General features: G+C 40.4%; 2 protein-coding genes across 3 annotated transcripts in view; one reads left to right on the forward strand and one right to left on the reverse strand.

The window, feature by feature from the left end:
- LOC141766291 (retinol dehydrogenase 13-like) lies at positions 1-16,410 on the reverse strand. 2 transcript variants are annotated; one of them, XM_074632994.1, is made up of 7 exons: positions 16,274-16,410; positions 9,461-9,601; positions 9,184-9,375; positions 8,943-9,104; positions 8,694-8,810; positions 8,398-8,602; positions 1-678 (listed from the first exon to the last, which is right to left on the reverse strand). In XM_074632994.1, exons 2-7 carry the CDS (start codon positions 9,570-9,572, stop codon positions 582-584), a joined length of 885 nt encoding a protein of 294 aa, XP_074489095.1. In that variant the 5' UTR covers positions 9,573-9,601; positions 16,274-16,410; the 3' UTR covers positions 1-581. The 2 variants fall into 2 exon arrangements, with proteins under 2 accessions (XP_074489095.1, XP_074489094.1); XM_074632993.1 differs by lacking the exon at positions 16,274-16,410 and adding an exon at positions 10,710-10,999.
- Positions 16,325-21,185, forward strand: part of idh2 (isocitrate dehydrogenase (NADP(+)) 2) — a 16,348-nt gene continuing 11,487 nt past the window's right edge. The window contains exon 1 of the mRNA XM_074632992.1: positions 16,325-16,606. Coding sequence (XP_074489093.1) covers positions 16,486-16,606 — 121 coding nt within the window. The 5' untranslated portion in view covers positions 16,325-16,485. The remainder of the gene's footprint in view (positions 16,607-21,185) is intronic.

Consider the following 21,185-nt stretch of genomic DNA (forward strand, 5'->3'; position numbering starts at 1 on the left):
TACTGAAGGAACTGGCCTTCTACCTCCAAGAGGTCAAGGCCCAGTTACGTGTTGGTTAATCTTGTGTGACAAAGAGAATTTCCAAACAGATGAGTTAAAGCATAATGATTCAATTTATTCCGAACAATCAATGTTGCATAAGTAAAATAAAAGAGTTTACAGATATCTGGATCCAATCAACGTGTCCCTGACAACATACAGTGCATGGGTCAGTTCGCGAAGTCTGAACCCCGAGCTATCCCTGATCCAGCCTATTCATGGTTTACACAATAGTAATATTCATGAGATTATGGCACGTGATGTTTTTGCTGCATATCTTCTTCTTTGTTATCTCCTTCTGACTCCTTTCTCTTTGACCTTGCAAAAAGAACAGAACGTGCATCCTCCCTGTCCTCGCAAACACTTCATGCACAACAAATCCAACAATCAGGTTATTTCAGGTCATTGTAAGCACTTTTGTACATAATAAATCCAACACTACACAGATGCTCATTAGAAAGAGCACCAGTCCTTCCTCAGGCCACCTGGCAGTCCGTTTGGTGCTACGAGGGTGATGATGATCGGCATCCATGTCACTGTGATTATGTCAGACCGACCAGAGAGGCACTCAGATCCCACAGCTTCTTGGCAGCTTCGTCATCCAGACCCTGAGGGGCCGCCGTTTTAGGGGCGCAGTCGCTGCAATCAGTGCAAGAATTTAGTCTTAAACATGTGACTCGATACGTTACTACAGTGCTCATTTAGTCCAGAGAACAAGTTCAGATTCAGGATAAGAATGGGAATCACAAAGTAACTTACAATACACGGGTACTGAATATTTAATCCAAGATACTGATGATATATCAGATGATTCTGTGATGAGCAACATATTGACATATCTTCCTGTCTATTAAGAGGAAAATATACCACTGCATTGACTGCAAGCAAAGTGATTTTCCACCCAATAGGAATAAATTAATATTTTGTTTTTATTGGCCTCAAAAGCTCCAGATTCACTGAGTGGCCATTGATTTGTGGTAATTTAATTAATTGATATTTTGTTTGGGAATATGCACTGCTAAAGCACAATATCCATTGACCTGATAAGGGCCTTTAGTTGAGTCCAACTCTGAAAAGTGAAGCCAATGCAGAAGTGCCTTAAACTTGCATTCCTTCACATAGCCAGCAGGGGGTGACTCCTCTGGTTGCAAAAAGAAGTCTGACTCTGAGAAAATGAGCCTACTTCTCACTTGATTTATTACCTCAGTAAACATTGTAAACATGAGTTTATGGTCTCAATTGCTAGTTTCAAGTCTTCTTCAATACAGCATGATGTTCATTTAGTAAATTATGGTCCCATTTAGAGTCAAATAGATGATAAAGCAGGGGATGCTTTAGGGCGTGGCTACCTTGTAATTGACAGGTTGCTACCACGGCGGTCTGGGAGTTGTCTGTGTTTTCGTCGTAGAACTTTAACCCTTTCACAGTGTGTTTTCAGTTCATGAAAGTTAATTTTAACATTTTGGTCGCCTAAAAATGTCTTATTCAGCATTCAGTTGTACTTAGCTCCACCCTCTTGTGTCACTTCTGGTTGCAAATAACTAAGATGGAGATGGCAAAAAACTATGGTCTATGGTTGAGCCCTGTTTTATAACCCAATTTTGACACCCACTCTCGAAAAAGATCCCTGTGCTAAAAATCTAGTTTTAAAGTTGTGCCGATCATATTTTTTTTATACAACAATATGAATATCAAATGACTACTGTGCTGTATGTATAATGTGAAAGGGGTCACTTGTAGGTGTCTCTGCAGTCCCTCTCAGCTCTAGGAAGCCTATTAATTTATTTTAGATAAATCTTTTTGGCTTTCTTGCCTGCAGCTATGCTTTCATCAACTTAGTTTCCACCTGCAGCAGGCAGCTGTCTTCTGCAAAAAAAGCTCTGATAAGCACGCTGTATGCTACCTGGCCAGCACCAAATGACAAGTCAGCGACGAGCTGATGAACATTGTAGCGCATTTAGCAGCTTAAAAGCCAGATATTTCCGTCAGGAGTTGTTACGTTACTGTGTGTGTAAGAGTGCAGATTAAGTAGACAGCGAGTCGGCTCAACGGTGTAGTAACGTAGTCCGTTTATTATCCTGACCCGGAAGTGTTCACCCATCGAAGGTCCGTGTAACATCCTCTACTGTAACCTCACTATAGTTCCACTTAACAGAACACCTCCCCTTTTAAGTAAGAACACCACCCTCTTTTAACATCTTCAACTCCACTGTAATAACATCCTCTTACAGGTATCCTAGCACTGAACTCAGACATTGACCTCTGAAACACCTAGAATGTCTTATCACATTTTTCTAACCTTAATAAACATTTTTCTAACATTCCTAAACAGAAAATAGAAAACATTTATTTCCAACCATTTTCCCTTTTCTTTTCCCCCACCCAGTAACTCACTTACAAGTCCATATGCACAGGTGGGCGTGACACTCGGCCTGAGCTAGTCACGTATGGTGTGTTTGTCTCTTGAGTGTGTGTCTCTGTGTTAACTGGCTCTGCGGGTGTGACAGGTGTATCAGGTGGTGTTGACTGCACTTGTGGATGGTTTACTGTGCGAACCTGTGTGCGGTTTCTCCTGACCTGTCCTTCATCAGTGTCAATAATATAAGATCTGGGTGTTGTGTCCTGTTGAACAACTGTCCCTGGTCTTTTCTCTTTTGCCAGCCATACATTTTGGCCAGCCTGCAGTGGTGGCAGAGGGCGGGCTCTGTGCCGCAGGTTGTAGTTGCGTCGTTGGTTCTCCTTTGCGCGCTTCTCTGACTTCCTGAACCCTCTGATATTCGGCCAGCGGGGATGAAGACTCGCTGGGAGCTGTGGTATGGTGGTACGCAGCTGTCTCCCCATGAGGAGTTGTGCAGGTGAGTAACCGCACTCAAGAGGTGTTGCGCGGAATAGTTCACTTGAATAGTTCACAGCTGTATTGCGGTCCGTTATCTGACATAACTGTCTCTGGTATACCGTGGCGGCTGAACGCCTCCTTCAGGGCTGCGATAACTGTGTTGGCAGTGGCGACGTTGAGGTGGGCTACTTCAATGTAGCGTGAAAAGTAATCCACTACTAGGAGATAAGTCTTTTTCTCCCAGAAGAATAAGTCTGTACCCACTCTTTGCCAGGGTCTAGCTTGCACCAGAGTTGTAAGCAGAGGCTCTCTGTGCTCTGCTCTGTGCTGTGAACATGTGCTGCAGTTTTCCACCAGCTGACTGATGTGTACAGACAGTCCCGGCCACCAGACGGACTGGCGGGCTCTCGCTCTGCACTTGACTATACCTTGGTGGCCGCTATGAAGGTCACGAAGAATCTCTGGCCTCATGCAGTGGGGTATCACGATTCTTTGACCTCTGAGGAGCAGCTCTCCCGCCAACGTGAGGGTTTCTCTTTCAGGCCAGTATGGCCCCAGCTCAGGAGGAAGGGCGTGTTTCTCAGGCCACTCAGTCTGACAGTACTCGATGAGCTTTGCACATGTAGGGTCAGCTGCCTGTTTCTCTTGGATTCCCTTTAATCTTGCCTCTGTAGCAGGAAGGCTATGGACGACAGCGTCCACAAACACTTTGACTTCTGCCTCATTGTCTTTTTCATCTTGTGTGAACATGTGTTTCACCGGGGCTCTTGATAACGTGTCCGCTGTTATCAAGCGTTTACCGGGCACATGCACTATGTCGAAGGTGAACTTCATCAGCCTCAGTCGAAACCTCAGCACTCTGGGCGGGAGCTCATCTAGTGCCTTTGTACTCAACAGTGGCACTAGAGGCTTATGATCCGTCTCTAGTTGGAACTGCAGTCCCAGCAGATAGGGTGACAGGCGCTCACATGCCCATGTAGCTGCCAAAGCCTCTTTTTCGATCTGTGCATAATGTTTTTCAGCCTCGGAGAGACCTCTGGAGATGAACACAATTGGTCTCCATGTCCCATCTGTTTGTCGTTGATTCAGGACACCCCCTAAGCCAAAGGATGAGGCATCAGCTGATACGCATGTCTCTGCTATCGGTGAGTATGGAGCTAGCACTCGTGGTGAACTCAGTTCATTTTTCAGTCTCTGAAATGACTCTTTTTGTGGCGCCTCCCAGCACCACTCATTTTTCTCACTGAGCAGATCTTTGATTGGTCGCGTGTATGATGCAAGGTGGGGTAGAAACTTGCCCAGATAGTTGGCCATCCCCATCACTCTCCTTACTCCTTCGACCCCGGTAGGTTCAGGCATCTCCATAATAGCTCTAACCTTGTCTGGATCGGGTGTCACGCCATCTGCTGTGACATGGTGACCCAGGAACATGATGCTGTCTTTGGCGAACACGCATTTTTCATTTAGCGTGAGTCCCTCTTTTTCCAACCTCATCAGGACCTGGTGCAGTCTCTCGTTGTGTTGCTGCATGTCCTCTCCGTACACGACAATGTCGTCCGCATGACACACGACTCCGTCGCAACCCTCCAGCATCTGTGACATGCGACGCTGGAAATGCTCTGGGGCCGATGAGATCCCGAACGGCAGTCGGTTGAATGCGTAGCGTCCAGATGGGGTGATGAATGTTGTGAGGAGCGAGCTCTCCTCTGACAAGGGGATTTGCCAGAAGCCGGAGGTGGCATCCAGCTTCGTGAAGACTTTCGCCCCAGCCAACATAGCTAGTGTATGGTCGACTGCTGGGAGTATGTGTCTCTCTCGCCGCACCCACTTGTTCAGGTGTGTTAGATCCACACACAGCCGTATCTTTCCTGGCTGCGCCTTCGGTGCCACAACCATACCAGCGCACCATGTTGTAGGTTGGGTCACTTTGGAGATCACTCCCATGTCCTCCATGCGATTCAGTTCTGCTCTCACTTTATCACGCATGGGCAGGGGCACCCGACGTGGCGATGACAGAGCATATGGAACCGCCCCTGGCTCCAGCTCAATCTTGTAGGGCTCCTTTAATTTCCCCAAGCCGGAAAACACTGCGGGGTACTGCGCTTTAAAATCCTCCTGATGTGCCTGCACTGTGCAGACACGCTTTATCAGGGCAAGAGCTTTTAATGCAGGAAGACCCAGTAGTGGCTTGGACAGCCCAACAACAACAAAAATGTCCTGTTCTGTTGTTTTACTTTCAAAGTTCAACTTGCCTTTGAAACGTCCTTTAACGTCCAGTTTGTGATTTCCTGGTCCATACAGCACTTTTCCTGGCGGCTGCAGTGTCCCGTGACTTTTGATGGAGTAGGTGCTGCTTGGGATTGCTGTAACAGTGGCTCCAGTATCCAGTTTAAAAACAGTATTTTCCCTGTTCAGCTGCAACAGTTCCATCCACTCCTCCTCCTCATCAGAGCACATTTCTCCCAGGAAAGCAAAATCCTCCTCATTGCTCCCTGTCTGTGCGTCTGTGATGTCATGGACGCCGCCGCTTGACCTGCATTTCTTTGCAAAGTGTCCTTTTTTATGACACTTCCTACACTCGGCATCATGAGCAGGGCAGTCTTTCCAGAAATGTTTTTTCATTTGTCCACACCTGCTGCATCCTGATGACGGTGTGTCAGTTTTTTCTTTCGCCGTCCTTGGTACCTTATTGTACTTTTTGTGTACAGCCTCAACATGTCCCGTCGTCTGCTCTGTCCCCCGCAGCACAGGCTGTTGCTTTTTCACCGCTGCACTCTGCCTCACTCTCGTCATGGCCTTTCCCAATGTCAAATCAGCGTCTAGCTGTAAGCTTTCCGACAGCTCACGCCGGGGCCACACAGCGCGCATCATGCTCGCGTGACGGCAGCGTCACGTCGTGGCCGCGTCATGCCCACCTAGGGTGTTCACACTAGACGCGAGTTACCCACGTCTCGGGAGCGTCCCGGAGCTACCTGTCAGCTGTGTTTTTGCTGTTGCTGACAGCCCTTTCTTTCTACATAGAGTTTGCCTTTTAATGGCCATTTAACTTCATAATAAATGTGATTTATATTTATTTAAGACAAAAAAGGGTAAGAACTGTGTGGTAATTTGTAAATATTATTAAAAACAAGCAAATAAATTCATACATAAATATTAATATATAGCCCATATAAATCCCTCTTTTCTGTCAGTGAAGAGGGATTTATATATATATATATATATAAATCCCTCTTCACTGACAATGAGGAGGGATTTCTATGGGCTATATATATATATATAAATCCCTCTTCATTGACAGTGAAGAGGGATTTATATATATAGCCCATAGAAATCCCTCTTTTCTGTCAGTGAAGAGGGATATATATATATATAAATCCCTCTTCACTGACAATGAGGAGGGATTTCTATGGGCTATATATATATATATAAATCCCTCTTCATTGACAGTGAAGAGGGATTTCTGTGGGCTATATATTAATACAAAAAAATAAATAAATACATTAGTAGTAAGATTTCTAGAGTTCTACAGCATTCCAGGTTGCGGCTTTTATCGAAAAGGACTTAATTTACATCTGGGGCGGGACAGCAATTTACATTATAAATGCTGATGTTCCGACATCTCAGGCAACTTGGAGCTTTTCACCACCTTGTTGCTGAACTGCGCCTTGATGGAGAAAAACACCTGAAGTATTTCAGAATGATAAATATAAGTAAAGTGTTTTTTTTTTATTATTATAAAACAAAGCAAAATAAACAGTTTCGTTATTTGTTAACCTTTAGAAAACGAAAATTATTATTAAATATCTTTAAAAAAATTAAATAACACCTCTAAAAGAAAGAACAATAAAGTTACGTGGTGTTTGTTGAGAGAGAGAGAGAGAGAGAGAGAGAGAGAGAGAGAGAGAGAGAGAGAGAGAGAGAGAGAGAGAGAGAGAGAGAGCGAGCGAGAGCGAGAGCGAGAGAGAGAGAGCGAGAGAGAGAGCGCATCGGAAAAATACTGCCAACTATCACCTGATGTTCTTATAACCTATTAACCCAGTCTATTATATGTATAGCATATGTAGGGTTTCTGCTATGACTACTACAGTGTTTACATAATTAAAAGCCTGTACTATATTAACTTGATGGAAACCTGCAAGCAGACAACTGCTTTATTTAGAGTATTTCAGAATAAAAGCATTGTGTTAATGAATGAATGATTCTGTGCACTAAAAACGCTAGAGGACTTTTATTTTGAAATCTAGATAGGAAGTGTAAAATATTGATGGTCAGTGACATATTCTACAGATGTCTAGACATGGAAACTGTAGTAATCTTGCTCATATACTGTCAACAGATCACCTTCACTGTCTGTTGCTGCTGGGAGACGCAGCCGAGAGGTAAGCGGCAAGCGTGAAAAATAGGCGAGCCTTCTATTCTATAAAATAGACGCGCGTCTGACGTGCGTCTCATGCGGGCAGTGTGTCCACTCTAACCTGTTAACATGGACGCCGAAATAAAAAACAACACGCGACGTTGCCGTCACGCGAGCATGATGCGCGCTGTGTGGCCCCGGCGTTAGCATCTCTTATGCCGACAACAATTCGGTCCCTGATTAACTGGTCTCTCAGAGCCCTGAACTCACAGTGTTCCGCCAGTGTATGTACCGCCGTTATGAAAGCCTCCACGCTCTCACCCGGCTCTTGACTCCTCCGGTTGAAGCGTGCTCTTTCAAAGATGACGTTCCGCTTGCTCACACAATGCGCCGTAAAAGCCCGCGTAACAGCATCGTATGACTTTTTCTGCTCCTCTGTGAGCGGCAGCACGTTTAAGATATCTTCTGCGTCGTCTCCAGCAGCATACATGAAAGCATTCATTTGGAATTCCTGTGATTTTTTGTCCAATTCAGTTGCTATTCTGTAGCGTTCATAGCGCTTCATCCATCTCGGCCATTCGTTAGCATTGGTAAAGTCAAACTTGCCTGGCTGCGCTAACTGCTGCACCGTGGCTCTTCCGTCCACTCTCGGTGGCAACACCGCACCTCCGTCCATTCTGTCGGTTTTTCGGTTTTCAGGTTTAGTTTTTCTTTACTTCGTCTCTGCTTCTCCGTGTTTCTTCTGACACCATGTTACGTTACTGTGTGTGAGAGTGCAGATTAAGTAGACAGCGAGTCGGCTCAACGGTGTAGTAACGTAGTCCGTTTTATTATCATGACCCGGAAGTGTTCACCCATCGAAGGTCCGTGTAACATCCTCTACTGTAACCTCACTATAGTTCCACTTAACAGAACAGGAGTCAGTGGAGAGAAAAAAAATCATTCATCAGGTGGCCATGAATGTGAAACCAAAATGAATACTAATGTTACTCCGAGTCTGCTGGACGAATAGACAATTGTTTGCTATCACACTGTCAGCAATGGAGGTTAACAGTTCACAAATTTTTGCTCTGGAGCTCCCAAGAATCTTGATATACTAAGATATTTTGATAGTGGCTGTCTCACCTCTAATAATGAAACTACGGTCTACAGCATTACAATGACTGACCTGTAGTAGAGTCCACTCTTATCCTGCAGGCTTTCCTCCACAGCGCAGTAGATGGTGGTCTGAGCCCCTTCTGTAGGAGACTTGATGAGGAAACTGAGTGGTGTGAATACAACTCTCTTCCACAGGGGAATTGTGGGCCAGAAGTGACGGCCGAGCTCCGTCCGGATTATTCCAGGGTGAAGGCTGTATGTCGTTACTCCGCTACCTGCAAAATAACAAGACATAGGACATCATGTATCCACTTTATTCCGTTTATTAAACGCTGCATAGGTGTGAGCTATAAAAGGTTGAAATACCTTGCAGCCTGTTAGCCAGCTCCTTTGTAAAGAGGACATTAGCTAGTTTACTTTGTGAATAGCTTTTCCTAGGGCGGTAATCTTTCTCCTGATGTATGTCATCAAAATAGATTTGACCTGTTGAGTGAAAGCAGTATTCACAGACGTGGTATTAAATATTAAATGACACACTAAAAAGACGACATTCCTTAGAGAGAATAAAAATCGACATCTCTTGAAGTGAAACAGAAAAAGATAAATTAACTGCACCTCTTTCATGAGCTAAACTGGAGACGTTGACGACGCGGCTCGGAGACGATTTCTTCAGGAGATCCAACAGACAGTTTGTCAAAAGGAAATGGCCCAGGTGGTTTACACCAAACTGCATTTCAAAGCCATCTTCAGTCTGCCATTTTGGACAGCTCATAATACCTAAAAATAATAATCAAAAGTCTCAAAGCTGTTGGATATATCACAGCAATCAGGGGTCAGAGGTGATCTGTACATTTACCTGCATTATTGATGAGAACATCCAGCCTCTCTTCGCTCGCCAGGACGTCTTTGGCTAGTTCTCGCACCGACTTTAGAGACGCCAAGTCCAATTTCTTGACAATAACATTGTCATTTCCGGTCCTCCTCCTCACCTCTTCTGCAGCTTTATTGGCTCTGTCCATGTCTCTGCAGGCCAGAATGACTCTCGCGCCTGAAACACAGCAGCAAATCTTGTACGTTTCAAATGAAACTAGATATTTAAAGACTAGAATACGAAACCAGGATACATCACTAACCCCTTCCAGCCAGGTCAACAGCGGTCTCTTTGCCAATCCCAGTGTTGCCTCCAGTGATCAGGACGGTCTTTCCGTCCAACGAGGCTCTGCTGCGACACACACCACCTGCCATCCATTTCTTCACACCAAGAAGTCCCACTCCTGTAACAAAGTCCACACAGTTAAATACCTCTCTGCCTTTCATAGATAACTGAGAAACCTGTTCACAGCACTGCAGCCTTTAAATGTAGCACCAAAATATCCTCAAATGTCAAAAGGTTTTACATCCAAACTACCGGCAACTATTTTGTTATCATTTCAGTCATTTTTCAAGCAAAAATGCCAAATATTAGCTTGAAAAAAATGACTGAAACTGAAAGATGAAAAATGACTGAAGTTGGTTCCAGCCTTTCAAACAAATGAATTTGCTTGCTTTTTAACACTGTAAAAAGGGTTTATAAAAACAAGCTATTTGAAGACGCCAATTGGGAAATCTCTCTGGGAAATCTTTTCAATATTTTTTGACATTTCATAGATTAAAGAACCAATTTCTTTCATTCTTGAAGCACATCTTTGTATACTATTTCAACAAAAACTCAGTAGAGCGTCTGTTTTGTGTGCTCTAATAACTAGGTTTTGCCTGTTAGTATAATTCAGTTTTGGCTGTTTGTTTTGCATGTTTTGTTTGTCTTGAAGATCAATTTCTTAAGAGGACCACAAGGAAAATGTTCGCTTTATTGTGTTTTTGTCCTTGACTATTTAATTGTATGTCAGGACTGCAGTCGTGTATTTTTTTTTAAACATGTATTTATTGATTTTTAGATTTGTTAAATTTGAAAATTCCCAAAGATGCATTAACAAAACGTAAAACAATCGCACTGATGTTATTATTTTATTATTATTATTCACTGATACACTTATGTATGTACCTTGATTGTTGTCAAATCTCTGTCTATCCAACAATCAAAAATCATACTTTACATCATGTGACCATATAGACAACAATCAAGGCTATAATCATATCAGTCATTTGTATAACTATAATGAAAGCCCACATTGTGTATTTAAACTGTGGGCTAGTAAATATGTACTCATGTGCTCTAATGTAGTAATTACAGAAGAGCAAAGCAAAATAGGTACATGTCACATTATGTCTAAAAACACTTGGTTTGAATTTTAAATGAAGAATATTTTTGACAATATGAGCTTGTTACACTTGTTAGCACTAGACTATAAAAGCAAGTTGTTATTTCTTCCAGAAAATAATTACCTGTTACTGTGACCACAGCAATAGTTTTAGGATAGTGGAAAACAAATGATCTTATGGCTGTGAAGGTCTGCATTGTCCTGCCAACCCTCCAGACTGTTTATATACTAGTGAATTAAACCTTTTCCAGTTTAAAGTCAGATCAGTGCCTCCCCAATGTATTTCTGTTTAACACGGTCCCTTTCTTTCGCTTTGAGCTACAAAAATGACCGCAAACCAACAAGAAGAAATGCCCTGAAAACAGTTCACATGTCGTAACAGAAACAGCTACATAACGCACAACCTTCCTCCAGGAAGTCCCGCCTACCGGCATCCTATGGAAGAATCCTATTGGTTCTTAATATTAATTATCTTCTAACTTATATTTTCTCCAAAGCTTTAGTCTTTTCAGACACAAAAAATAATAATAATAATAATAAAAATGAATATAAATAATACAAATGAAAAACAACAGTTAAAAATTAAAATAAATTAAAAAGGGAAGTAAAATAATAAACAAAATTAAAATAAAATACAATAAAATGAAATAGAAATATAACAGTAATTAGTTACACAAAAAATAAATAATAATAATAATAATAATAATATTAATTAATTAATATAAATAATACAAATGAAAAAGAGCAGTTACAAATTAAAATAAATTAAAAAGGGAAGTAAAATAATTAACAAAATTTAAATAAAATACAATAAAATTGAAAAGAAATATAATATAATATAATATAATAAATATGGTTACCATAACCACTGCGATTATTATCATTTTAATAATTAAAAATGTCTAAGATTGAGCAGAAGTGAACATCATTTTGTTAAAGAAGTAAAAGATAAAAAGTTGAGTTTTAACATCTTTAAAGCATCAATTGATGTTGCTTTCCACATATTGGACCCAGAACTACAGAACTCTTTTTTGGTACTTTGGTGCCAGGGAAATATCTTTGTACCATGTAAAATAAAAAGTCAGGGGCAACGCATTCAGGCCTATACTATAATCTTAAAGTGTATCTACTCTATCTACCCATCACTCTTTAATAACTTAGCTACAGTTCTTTTCCCTCCGTTTTATTTATAGTATGAATTTGAGTGCCCTCTTTGTAAAGCATCCTTGGGTTTCTTGAAAGGTGCTATATAAGTCCAATTTATTAATATTATTATTATTATTATTATCCTAAAACTCACTGGAAGCCTGTGATGGTGATGATGTTTTAACAGTTGATGACTGCGTTGGATGATGATGTCTGAGCTCCAGGTTTCATGTTATACTGTCACAATACACACATTGTATGCACATTGTTAGCTTGTGTTGGGGTTTAAGCATCATTATATGTTTTGTGTATTTAATTATGTTTTGAGTTGATAATGTTTGAGTCTGTGTTTGTTCTGTTTCCCCCTGCTTCAAGACAACATTCCCTCTGAGGACGATAAAGTTAAAAATTAAGCTGCAGTTGAAATCTTTTATATATATATCATTACATGTTGCTAGTAGATGAACAACTCCATCTTCTGAAATCAACTATCTACACATCCTCCAGCAGAGGTCGTTGTAGGCTCACTAACACAGTCTCAGTGCCTTCTAAAGGAGTCCAGCAGATGGAGCACATTCATCATATTATAGGCTCAAGACTATGTTTTATTTTTTTATATCCAGTTACCAATCAAGTCTAAGAACACTGGGGAAGTACTTTATATAGCATCAAATTATAACCTAAACTCCTACAAGCAAATTAAGATGTGTCTCTGCTGTTGTACGAGCAGACAAAAGAGGAAGCAGCACCAAGTTGACAGTAATAATAGCATTACAGCCTCAGATGTGAATTAAAGTCAGATCAGAGCTGCAGCTGAGCAGCTGACTCTTGAAATAAAACATTTAGTTCCTTTCTTTATTGACGAGGGTAAAGTTTTAATGTGTCCGATAAATAAGTCTTCACTTTAAAGCACAATGGAGTAGTCTACCATTCTGTAAATACAGAGTTTGACCTTGAGGTTTACAGGGTGACATCTGAGAGTGTCTATGAAGGAGGCAGCATGTGGACACTGTTTATGTAGCAAAGAGTCAAAGGTTGCTGTAGAAAGTCAGAAGATTATGTAATTGCTACTGGCCCCTGTCTGACCGCAATAACCTGCTTTACAGTCTCGTATTACATGTGCAGGACAAAACTGTCAGGTACAAAAACAGCTGACCTTCTCAAACACAAATTGAGGAATGTCATATATTTTTCATACAACTCAAGACACTGCATGTTTATAGACATTTTTATTTGGCCTTTTGCATGTCTGACCTTTGTCAGTGCAGGCCCCCTATTCTCAAATGAACGAGTATACTTCAGAGGTGACCTGGCTGTCTCTTTTTCTGACTCACCACCAGGCCCGTCATGTGACTGTGCTGCACACTTCCCAATCCTTCTCCCAAGTATGGTAACCTTCCTCTGCTAAAATTAGAGGGCCCTCTGCTGAGGCTTTTTGGAATGTGACTACCCTGTACCCATCCTGCAGATGATAGGGGATCTCTATAAATTACTTGTCTGTTTTTAATGTTTACTGGAGTTTACTCCTGCTCCACCATAAGACGTATCTGAGCTTTTCTCAATAATAAAACAAACCCTGTGAGGTTTTGCACAAAAAGTATCTTTATCGGTTTGCAGTTTCTGATCTTAATGCGCTGTATATTTGTAGATCCTCTTCTGCATTAGCACATATACATTTGTTTCTTTGCTAACATTTTCATCACAGTTCAATAAACAATACACATTATCTGTCTGAAGTATTTTCTGGATTTTTAACAAGGTAAACAGCTACTGCATATGTTATCTGCTTTTGCAAATGAAGCCTAATATATTTGATCAGTTTAGTAGTGCATATTTTGATTTATTTGACATATTAAAAAAAGTAATAAAACAGATCATAAACAAATACTTATTCATTAAGACAAAGCCAAAATTGAGAACTTACTGTTTATTTATGAAAGATTACAAATGTGAAAAATATGTTGAATATAATTTGTCTAAAAGTCAGAGGTCACTTTGGGCACATGTAAGATGTGGTATATTACCACTACTTATTGAAACAGGAAGATACAGAAGTGTAAGTGAAAGCAAAAGACTGTCAATTTTGTGAACTAAATGAGGTTGAGAACGAATTCATTTCATTGTATTTTGTCCTTTATATCATGATTTACAACAAATATCCTTTACAAAAAGTTCATGTTCCTGGTTTAGATTTGATAGGTATGGAGACTAGAGCCTTAATTGAATATCTTTTTGATAATGTTTTTGTATTTTCTGAATATCTTTCTAAAGCATGGGATAGAAGGAGAAAAGTAACATATGATAGATACATTCCTCAGACTCTTATGCCTTTTCCCTGCGTCCCGGCCTCTAGTTAAATATCTATGAGAGTCCCTAATTAGCATAAATTAATTCTTAAAATACCTTGGCCCCTTACCTTGCATGATCTTATGTGTAAGTCTCAATTTCGGCTGCCTTTCCCTATATCTACTGTCAACCCTTTTACATTGATGTTTTTATATATACATGTTTTTGCATTCTAATAAACTTAAACAGTATATATTCATTATTTAGACCCGCTGTATTGTGGTTGTGCACATTTTACACACAGTCATAGTCTTCTAAGTTCATAATGCTGTATTTTTAATATGTTGACTTATGCTATTTTTCTTTGCTATGTCATACGTGTATGATTGTGCATTTCAGTGGGTTCTCCTCTAGCTAATATTACATAATGTTTTTCTAACAAGTATGATGCATTAATAGTATGCAAAATGGCATCACAAGTCAGTAAAGTTGTCTTAAAGCAAATAATCAAACAACTGGAAGAATTATTCAGAAAACACTAAATGGTGTGTTTTTCCTTAAAGGATTATTTTTTCTACTAACTCACATCTTAAGGGCTACTTTCCATCAGTTACTATTAGTTTGCATTTACCCTGATAATAAGTTGTAAGTCTGCATTATAATAGGGCATATTGACCTTCAGTAGGCTGTCTATGGAGGAGGTACAGGCAGTAGTGTTGTCAAAAATATTGAAGAATCGACACACATCGATACTGAATATTTGAAATGGTTTCAATACTCTATTATTTCTGCAGTATTGATTCATGGTACCAGCTTCACTTTCTGCTCTCTCTTCTCTCTGACAGCAAGTCGACACACACACACACACACACACACACACACACACACTGCTATTTATCTTTTAATAAAAATCTAAAATGTTATGCCCTTAATGTTGTCTCAATTACAGTATTGTGGCAACACTAACAGGCAGTCAAATACACAATGTACATTTTGTTGGCAATCTAAATTGATTGATGAATTATAATAGCCCTGCAAACACACAACTGAGTGCAACAGACATTCAACAAGTCACACTTCACTAGTTTTACATATCAAGGTCACAGAGTACCACTCAGCCTGTGAATACAGATAAACAATGGTTGCGTCCAAAATGTCATACTAACATGCTATTTAGTACGCTAAAACAGTATGTGAGATTTTTTAGTATGTCCGAAAGCTTAGTATGAAACCAATAGTGCATACTATTTCCTGTGACATATTACCGTATGCAACGCTGGACAGTACGGTGGCATAAGTATCTCACAATGCAATGCGGTAGTGAGGACAATGTTCATAACGGACGTTGATGGACAGCTCTGTAACTTCAATAACGCTTCAATTTATGTGTAAGTATAAGGCTGCGTCCGAAATCACATACTATATACTATACATACTCAATATGTGTCAAAAAGTCCGTTATTAACATTGTCCTCACTACCGCATTGTGGGATATTTATGCCGCCGTACTGTCCAGCGTTGCATACGGTAATATTTCACAGGAAATAGTATGCAATTCGTGTACTATTGGTTTCATACTAAGGTTTCGGACATACGGCGAACTAAATAGCATGTTAGTATGACATTTTGGACGCAACCATTGTTTAACTGTATTCACAGGCTGAGTGGTACTCTGTGAACTTGGTATGTCAAACTAGTGAAGTGTCCCTTTAACAGGGCTCCCTGACAACACATGTCCCATGTGACTTGTTGAATGTCTGTTGTACTCAGTTGTGTGTTTGCAGGGCTATTATAATTCAACAATCAATACATATTTTAAACTAATTCAGACTTTGATTCTCACAAATCGTCATTTTGGTCCAACCGGCTCTCAGGAAAGTGACGATGTAAATTACTGATCAGTGCGTCCGAAAAGATACATACTACTGTTTATTCACACAAAAGTATGTTGAACAATAGTACACCTGAGTATGTAGTGCATAGTATGCCATTTCAGACTATGTCTTCTATGGCTATGGAGAGTTTCCAAAATCCCCCAAAAATAACCCTGATGACGTCATCAGGGTTATTTGAGGCTTGATCCACACCTGAGACTAAAAGTCAATAACCTACATTTAATGTAATGATCAGTGATGGCTGATGGTGACCTTCGCTCCTCGGGGTCATGAGAAGCAGAGTTCACCGAGCTCTGTACTGTACTGTTGTCTAGACGGAGAGGAGGAGCTGTTAACGGAGAGAAGAGAAGCCGCTACTTACTCCCGGTCCCTCCTCTGTGTCTGTTCTGCTCTGTGACGTAGCAACCAGCGTGGTGAGGGTGGAGAAGAAGACGAAGGAGGGCGGTGCTGCCGCTGCTCGCTCACTATATTGCAGAGAGCCTCAGAGCGGTTTGCCCTCTCTCTCCTTCTGAGTTCCGTCGAGTCGCGTCAACCTCCAAAAAAAGTGAACCGGCACCGGGGAGACTAGAGACTATGGCTGGATATCTGAAAGTCCTCAGCTCTCTGTCGAAGTCTGCTACCTCCTTCTCCAGAAACCCCGCGGTGGTGCTGGCGCCGGCTGCACAATGCCAGACTTTGCAACAACAAAGAAACTGTGAGTGATAACCGGGGTCATCCTCAGCATCTCTTCTGTGGTGCCTTTTAACGGGCGCTAACGTTAGCTAAAGCTAATGGAATGTTGGCGTTGCTAGGCTTTAGGTTAGAAGCAGAAGCCGGTTGGAGCTACATAGCTATGGTGGCTAACTGGTGTTAGTTTAACGGGTTTCTTAGACCTAGAGAGATGCTTTAAACCCGGTGTTTTAATGCCGGTGGTCGAGTGCCGGTTGTTTACATGATCCAGAGGCTGTAAATTAAACGTTGAGAGAGAGAGATGAGGGCCGAGAAAGCGAAGAACCGAGCATCCGGAGACATCGTCTTTGTCCTCCCCATCCAAAGTTAAGAGGAACCGTTGATGAACCATTGTTGACCGTTGATCTGTTGATGAACCGTTGTTGACCGTTAATGACCGTTGTTGACCGTTGATGTCACATAAATCAATGCCGTTGATGAACCGTTGTTGACCGTTGTTGACCGTTGATGTCACATAAATCAATGCCGTTGATGAACCGTTGATGATCGTTGTTGTCACATAAATGAAAACCGTTAATGACCGTTGTTGTCATATAAATGAATGAAAGAGTATAAAAAAGGCTACTATAACAAAAACAAAACAAGATGTGACAAGTTAATGTTAAAGTTTGGCTTCTTCCTCGTAAAAAAAATGCAAAATACATGAATTTGCGGTGCATTAAGGCTTTAACTAACTGTTTGGCAGCAAATAAAATGAACCGTTCGTTGTTAGCGGACATTTTATTGCTCGTCGCTGTGGTTGGGGAGGGGGTTGGTGATAAAATAGTCATTTTTCACTCATAATCGGATGTCAAAATGTAAACTTATGGGCTACTCTGTCAGCCATCATGATATACGTGCGACACCGTCTTGGAAAACTTTTGCCAAGGTCAGCAGCCCGCATACGAGACTCTGCTATAGAGAGTAATGGCTGCCGCAGCCCGGTGCTCCTCTGTCTGTCCTACATACTGTTTTTCCCATCTGGGTGTTTATTCACAGCAGCTGAGAGCTGCACATGTTTACCTCATCTCACCTTTTACATTATGACTGTAAAACCCTGTGTTACTTTCATGTTTGACGACTGATTTATATCAGTACCAGGAGAGCAACCCCAGAGCTCCCAAAATCAGTTGGGTTTTTTTAGTCTGTTATTTTGGAGCAGGGATCCAGGTTCATCACGTGGGCAATGCAGACATCCCAAATTTCACACAGCAGGGATTTGTGACTATATATTTTTTTAAATTGTATTTATTTATTTGCATATACATATATATAAAACTGCACAAAATCCAGTCAATTATTTAATTTTTTTATTTAACCTTTATTTAACCAGGTAGTACTCATTGAGATTAAGAATCTCTTTTGCAAGAGAGACCTGGCCAAGACAGGAGCATTTAAACATACATTAAAGTTTCAGACGCCACAACATAAAACAAATGCAAAATAAATACATGGCATAATATCATACAAAACACATTAAAATCAAAGTGTTTGAAGCCAATGTTAATGTGAAAATATTCAGAAACACAGACAGCTCCCAATTGATTCTGCTTCTAGGTCTTCAAAAGTCATCAAAAGTAACAGATTTCCCAGTTTCAACTTGGCCTAATTAAATTAATTAAAAAAACAAAACAAGAAATGTGTCAGGAGAGGTCAAGAAGCCACAGGCTTATACAAGAGATCTCCTCCCAACCCCAGGAGAACAAAAAAAACAACAAAAAGGAAGAAAACTAACATAATTTAAAAAATACAACAAAAGTTAAACAACAACAACAAGAAATACACAATGTGCTGAAAAACCTAACCAAACAGTGGAAAACAATCTAATAAAAACATTGAAATACATACAAAAAACAAATACAGAAGAAAAGAAAATATATCTAAACATATCAAAAGATAATTAGACATCATTAATTAAATGTGATGATAATTTCCTTCTAAAATGTTCTAAGGATAAAGAGCTCTATGCTATATCTAGACTATATAGTTGAGCTCTTGTGTTGTGGATACAGTATATGTCTCCATGCAACTCAAACTAGCACCGCCAAGTTAGTGTTTACAAAGCAGGGTCAGGTGAAGGGCAACTTGGCTATGCAGGAGTGTGATTGAATCAAGGTGTCATTTGAGCTTTGTAGTGTTAAACTATCAGTGATGAATGATAGTAGCCCAGTTTACACCACCAGGAATGTCACAGGTAGATAAAACAGGTTAGGTGTTTAATTCAGAAATCATCACATAAATCATTGTGCCAAAAGTATGATGATGGTGATACTGCTTTTTTTCTTTTTATCGCAGTCACAAGTTGTATTGTCTTAGCTGACAGCTGTTTGCTATAATTACATGCCCTTCAAATTTCACAGTGCTTATAAAATTGGGCAACATGCTGTTTCTTCTTGGCTGTGGATTTTTACAAAGGGAAGGTGTAATGCCGCGGTTAGTCGCTAACTTTTTAGTTGTAAACTTTGAAACCTTTGCATTTGAGCTTCCTCTTTTTTTGTCAGTACGGTTTAACAGTTTATTAACTGACCTTCTCACAAACGTCATGCCTGCAGCTTGGTTTTAATCATTTTGTTTACCTGCTGAATGCCGTTTCTTGGTATAGGATTAAAACCGAACGGGTTTAAGGCTCGCCTCCCTCTGTTGAAAGTTAACCAGAGAGGCCACATACGACGAAGGTTGTTGCGGTCATCTTGTCAAGGCACACGTGGTTTTAGACCGTCTTCGGCTGCTTGCCCCTATTTAACTAGCGTTGAGCACATAGTAAAGATGTCCTCATCCAACCTCACAGTTAAGTTCTCACATTAGTTGTGAGTACCGTGTGCTAGTACAGGGTATTTAAAACTGCTAAATACTCAAAGTTGGCACTGGATGCTTGGTCAGATTGTTAGTCTTGTTCACTTATGCTTTCATCAGATATTTGTAGTGTGGTTTGTAATTGAATTTTACACTGCATTTAGGCAAATACTTTTACAGCTGGTTGAGTTAAAACATTCAATACAGAGGCTTTGGAGAAGTACATTAATGTGAATATAATACTCAAATTTAAGTATGTTGTTTTTTGATGTCAGTTCTGAAATCAAGGCATTGCATTGGTACCAGTATCAACACATTTTAAATGGCACTTAATCTATGTCAAAGTTACGTCTCGACTGCAAGTAGCTGTTGACTTGTTTCTAAATTCTGAGTTTGCTCTCGTTTAGTATTTTGTTTTAAATAGACATGCATAGCTATGGATTGAAGTATGATTTCTTGTGCAATTCTACCATTTTATACTTGATCGGTTGTATATTTCTGCAACTGACTGGCTTTGTCTAAAGCTACCAGTGGGGAAAAAAATAATCTTACAGGCTTATCCTCGATGCAAGTGCAAATGATGTGGCAGGCAGGCCCACATGACTTTTATTCCGCCCACCCCTCAGCGTCCAGTTTGTGATGCATTCAGAAGTTACATAACCTACTCAGCTCGTTGCTGCGCTACCCTCCCCCTGCTCTGTGATAGTAGAGGCCTGCTTTAGCAGATTTAGGTTAGACGAATCAGAAATGATGCCGGTAACAGTGGCTGTTAGTGACAAATTACAAAGTCTATTATTAAATTACCGAAATCCAGTTCACCTTCTCCGCTCTTGAGGTGTTTATTTCTTCCTGATCGTAACACAAGCGTATGAGTGATAGCGGTTTGGAAAAGCTGATTTCTAGTTTTCCATGTTCAATACATGTTGATGACAACTAGGACAGCAGCTAATGATTATTTTCTCTATCGATTAAACTGCCAATCACTCTCTCAATTAAACATTTGGTTTCTAAAATGGTGAGAAATGCCAATCAACATTCAATAAATCCCAAAGTTGCATCTTCAGATTGCTTGCAAAACCCCCAAAATATTTAGTTTATCACATTTCACAAAGAAAAGAAGCACATCTTTATATTTGATAATATAAAACAATGGGGTATTTGGCAAAAAATCTTAAAAAATAGTTCTCTCGATTGATTAATCAACAAGCCGTTTCAGCTCTAATGACTCTCTATACATAGAAGTTATTAAATGAAATTAGGGACACAGAGGGAACAACTCACCAAAACCATAATACTGAGCTGACACTTTTGCTTTCATTATTTCTTTCCGTCTGCTGCTTCCTGCTTAGCAGGTATGAAGAACGTAGAAGTGTGACATAGAGGTCACAACGGTCTTTTCAATGAGGTTATTTTCAGTTCTTCATGGTCACCATGTGTCAGTAGTCAGCAGGGCTCATGTATCATGTTTGGAGCATGGGAACAGAGCACAGGCTGTTTTGACAGGTGTTACCAAGGCTCCATAATCTCAACTAGGTTAAATGTCTTCACAAAACCAAAAGTGGATGTTTGATATTTTATTAAATTCTTTTAATATAAGGACATGTTAGTTGTGTAACTATTCCTCTAGGCTTCTTATGTTTTCTTGCATTATTCTGGGAGGGCTTTGCTTAGCAGTGGGGGAGCATTAACTTGGCTGGGAAGTCTGAGAGACACTTGATCCTCTGCACCTCCCCCTGTACTTTCTATTCACTGAGATGGTCCTGCTGGCAGGA

This window comes from Sebastes fasciatus, chromosome 4 (assembly GCF_043250625.1).
Source record: "Sebastes fasciatus isolate fSebFas1 chromosome 4, fSebFas1.pri, whole genome shotgun sequence".
NCBI lineage: Eukaryota > Metazoa > Chordata > Actinopteri > Perciformes > Sebastidae > Sebastes > Sebastes fasciatus.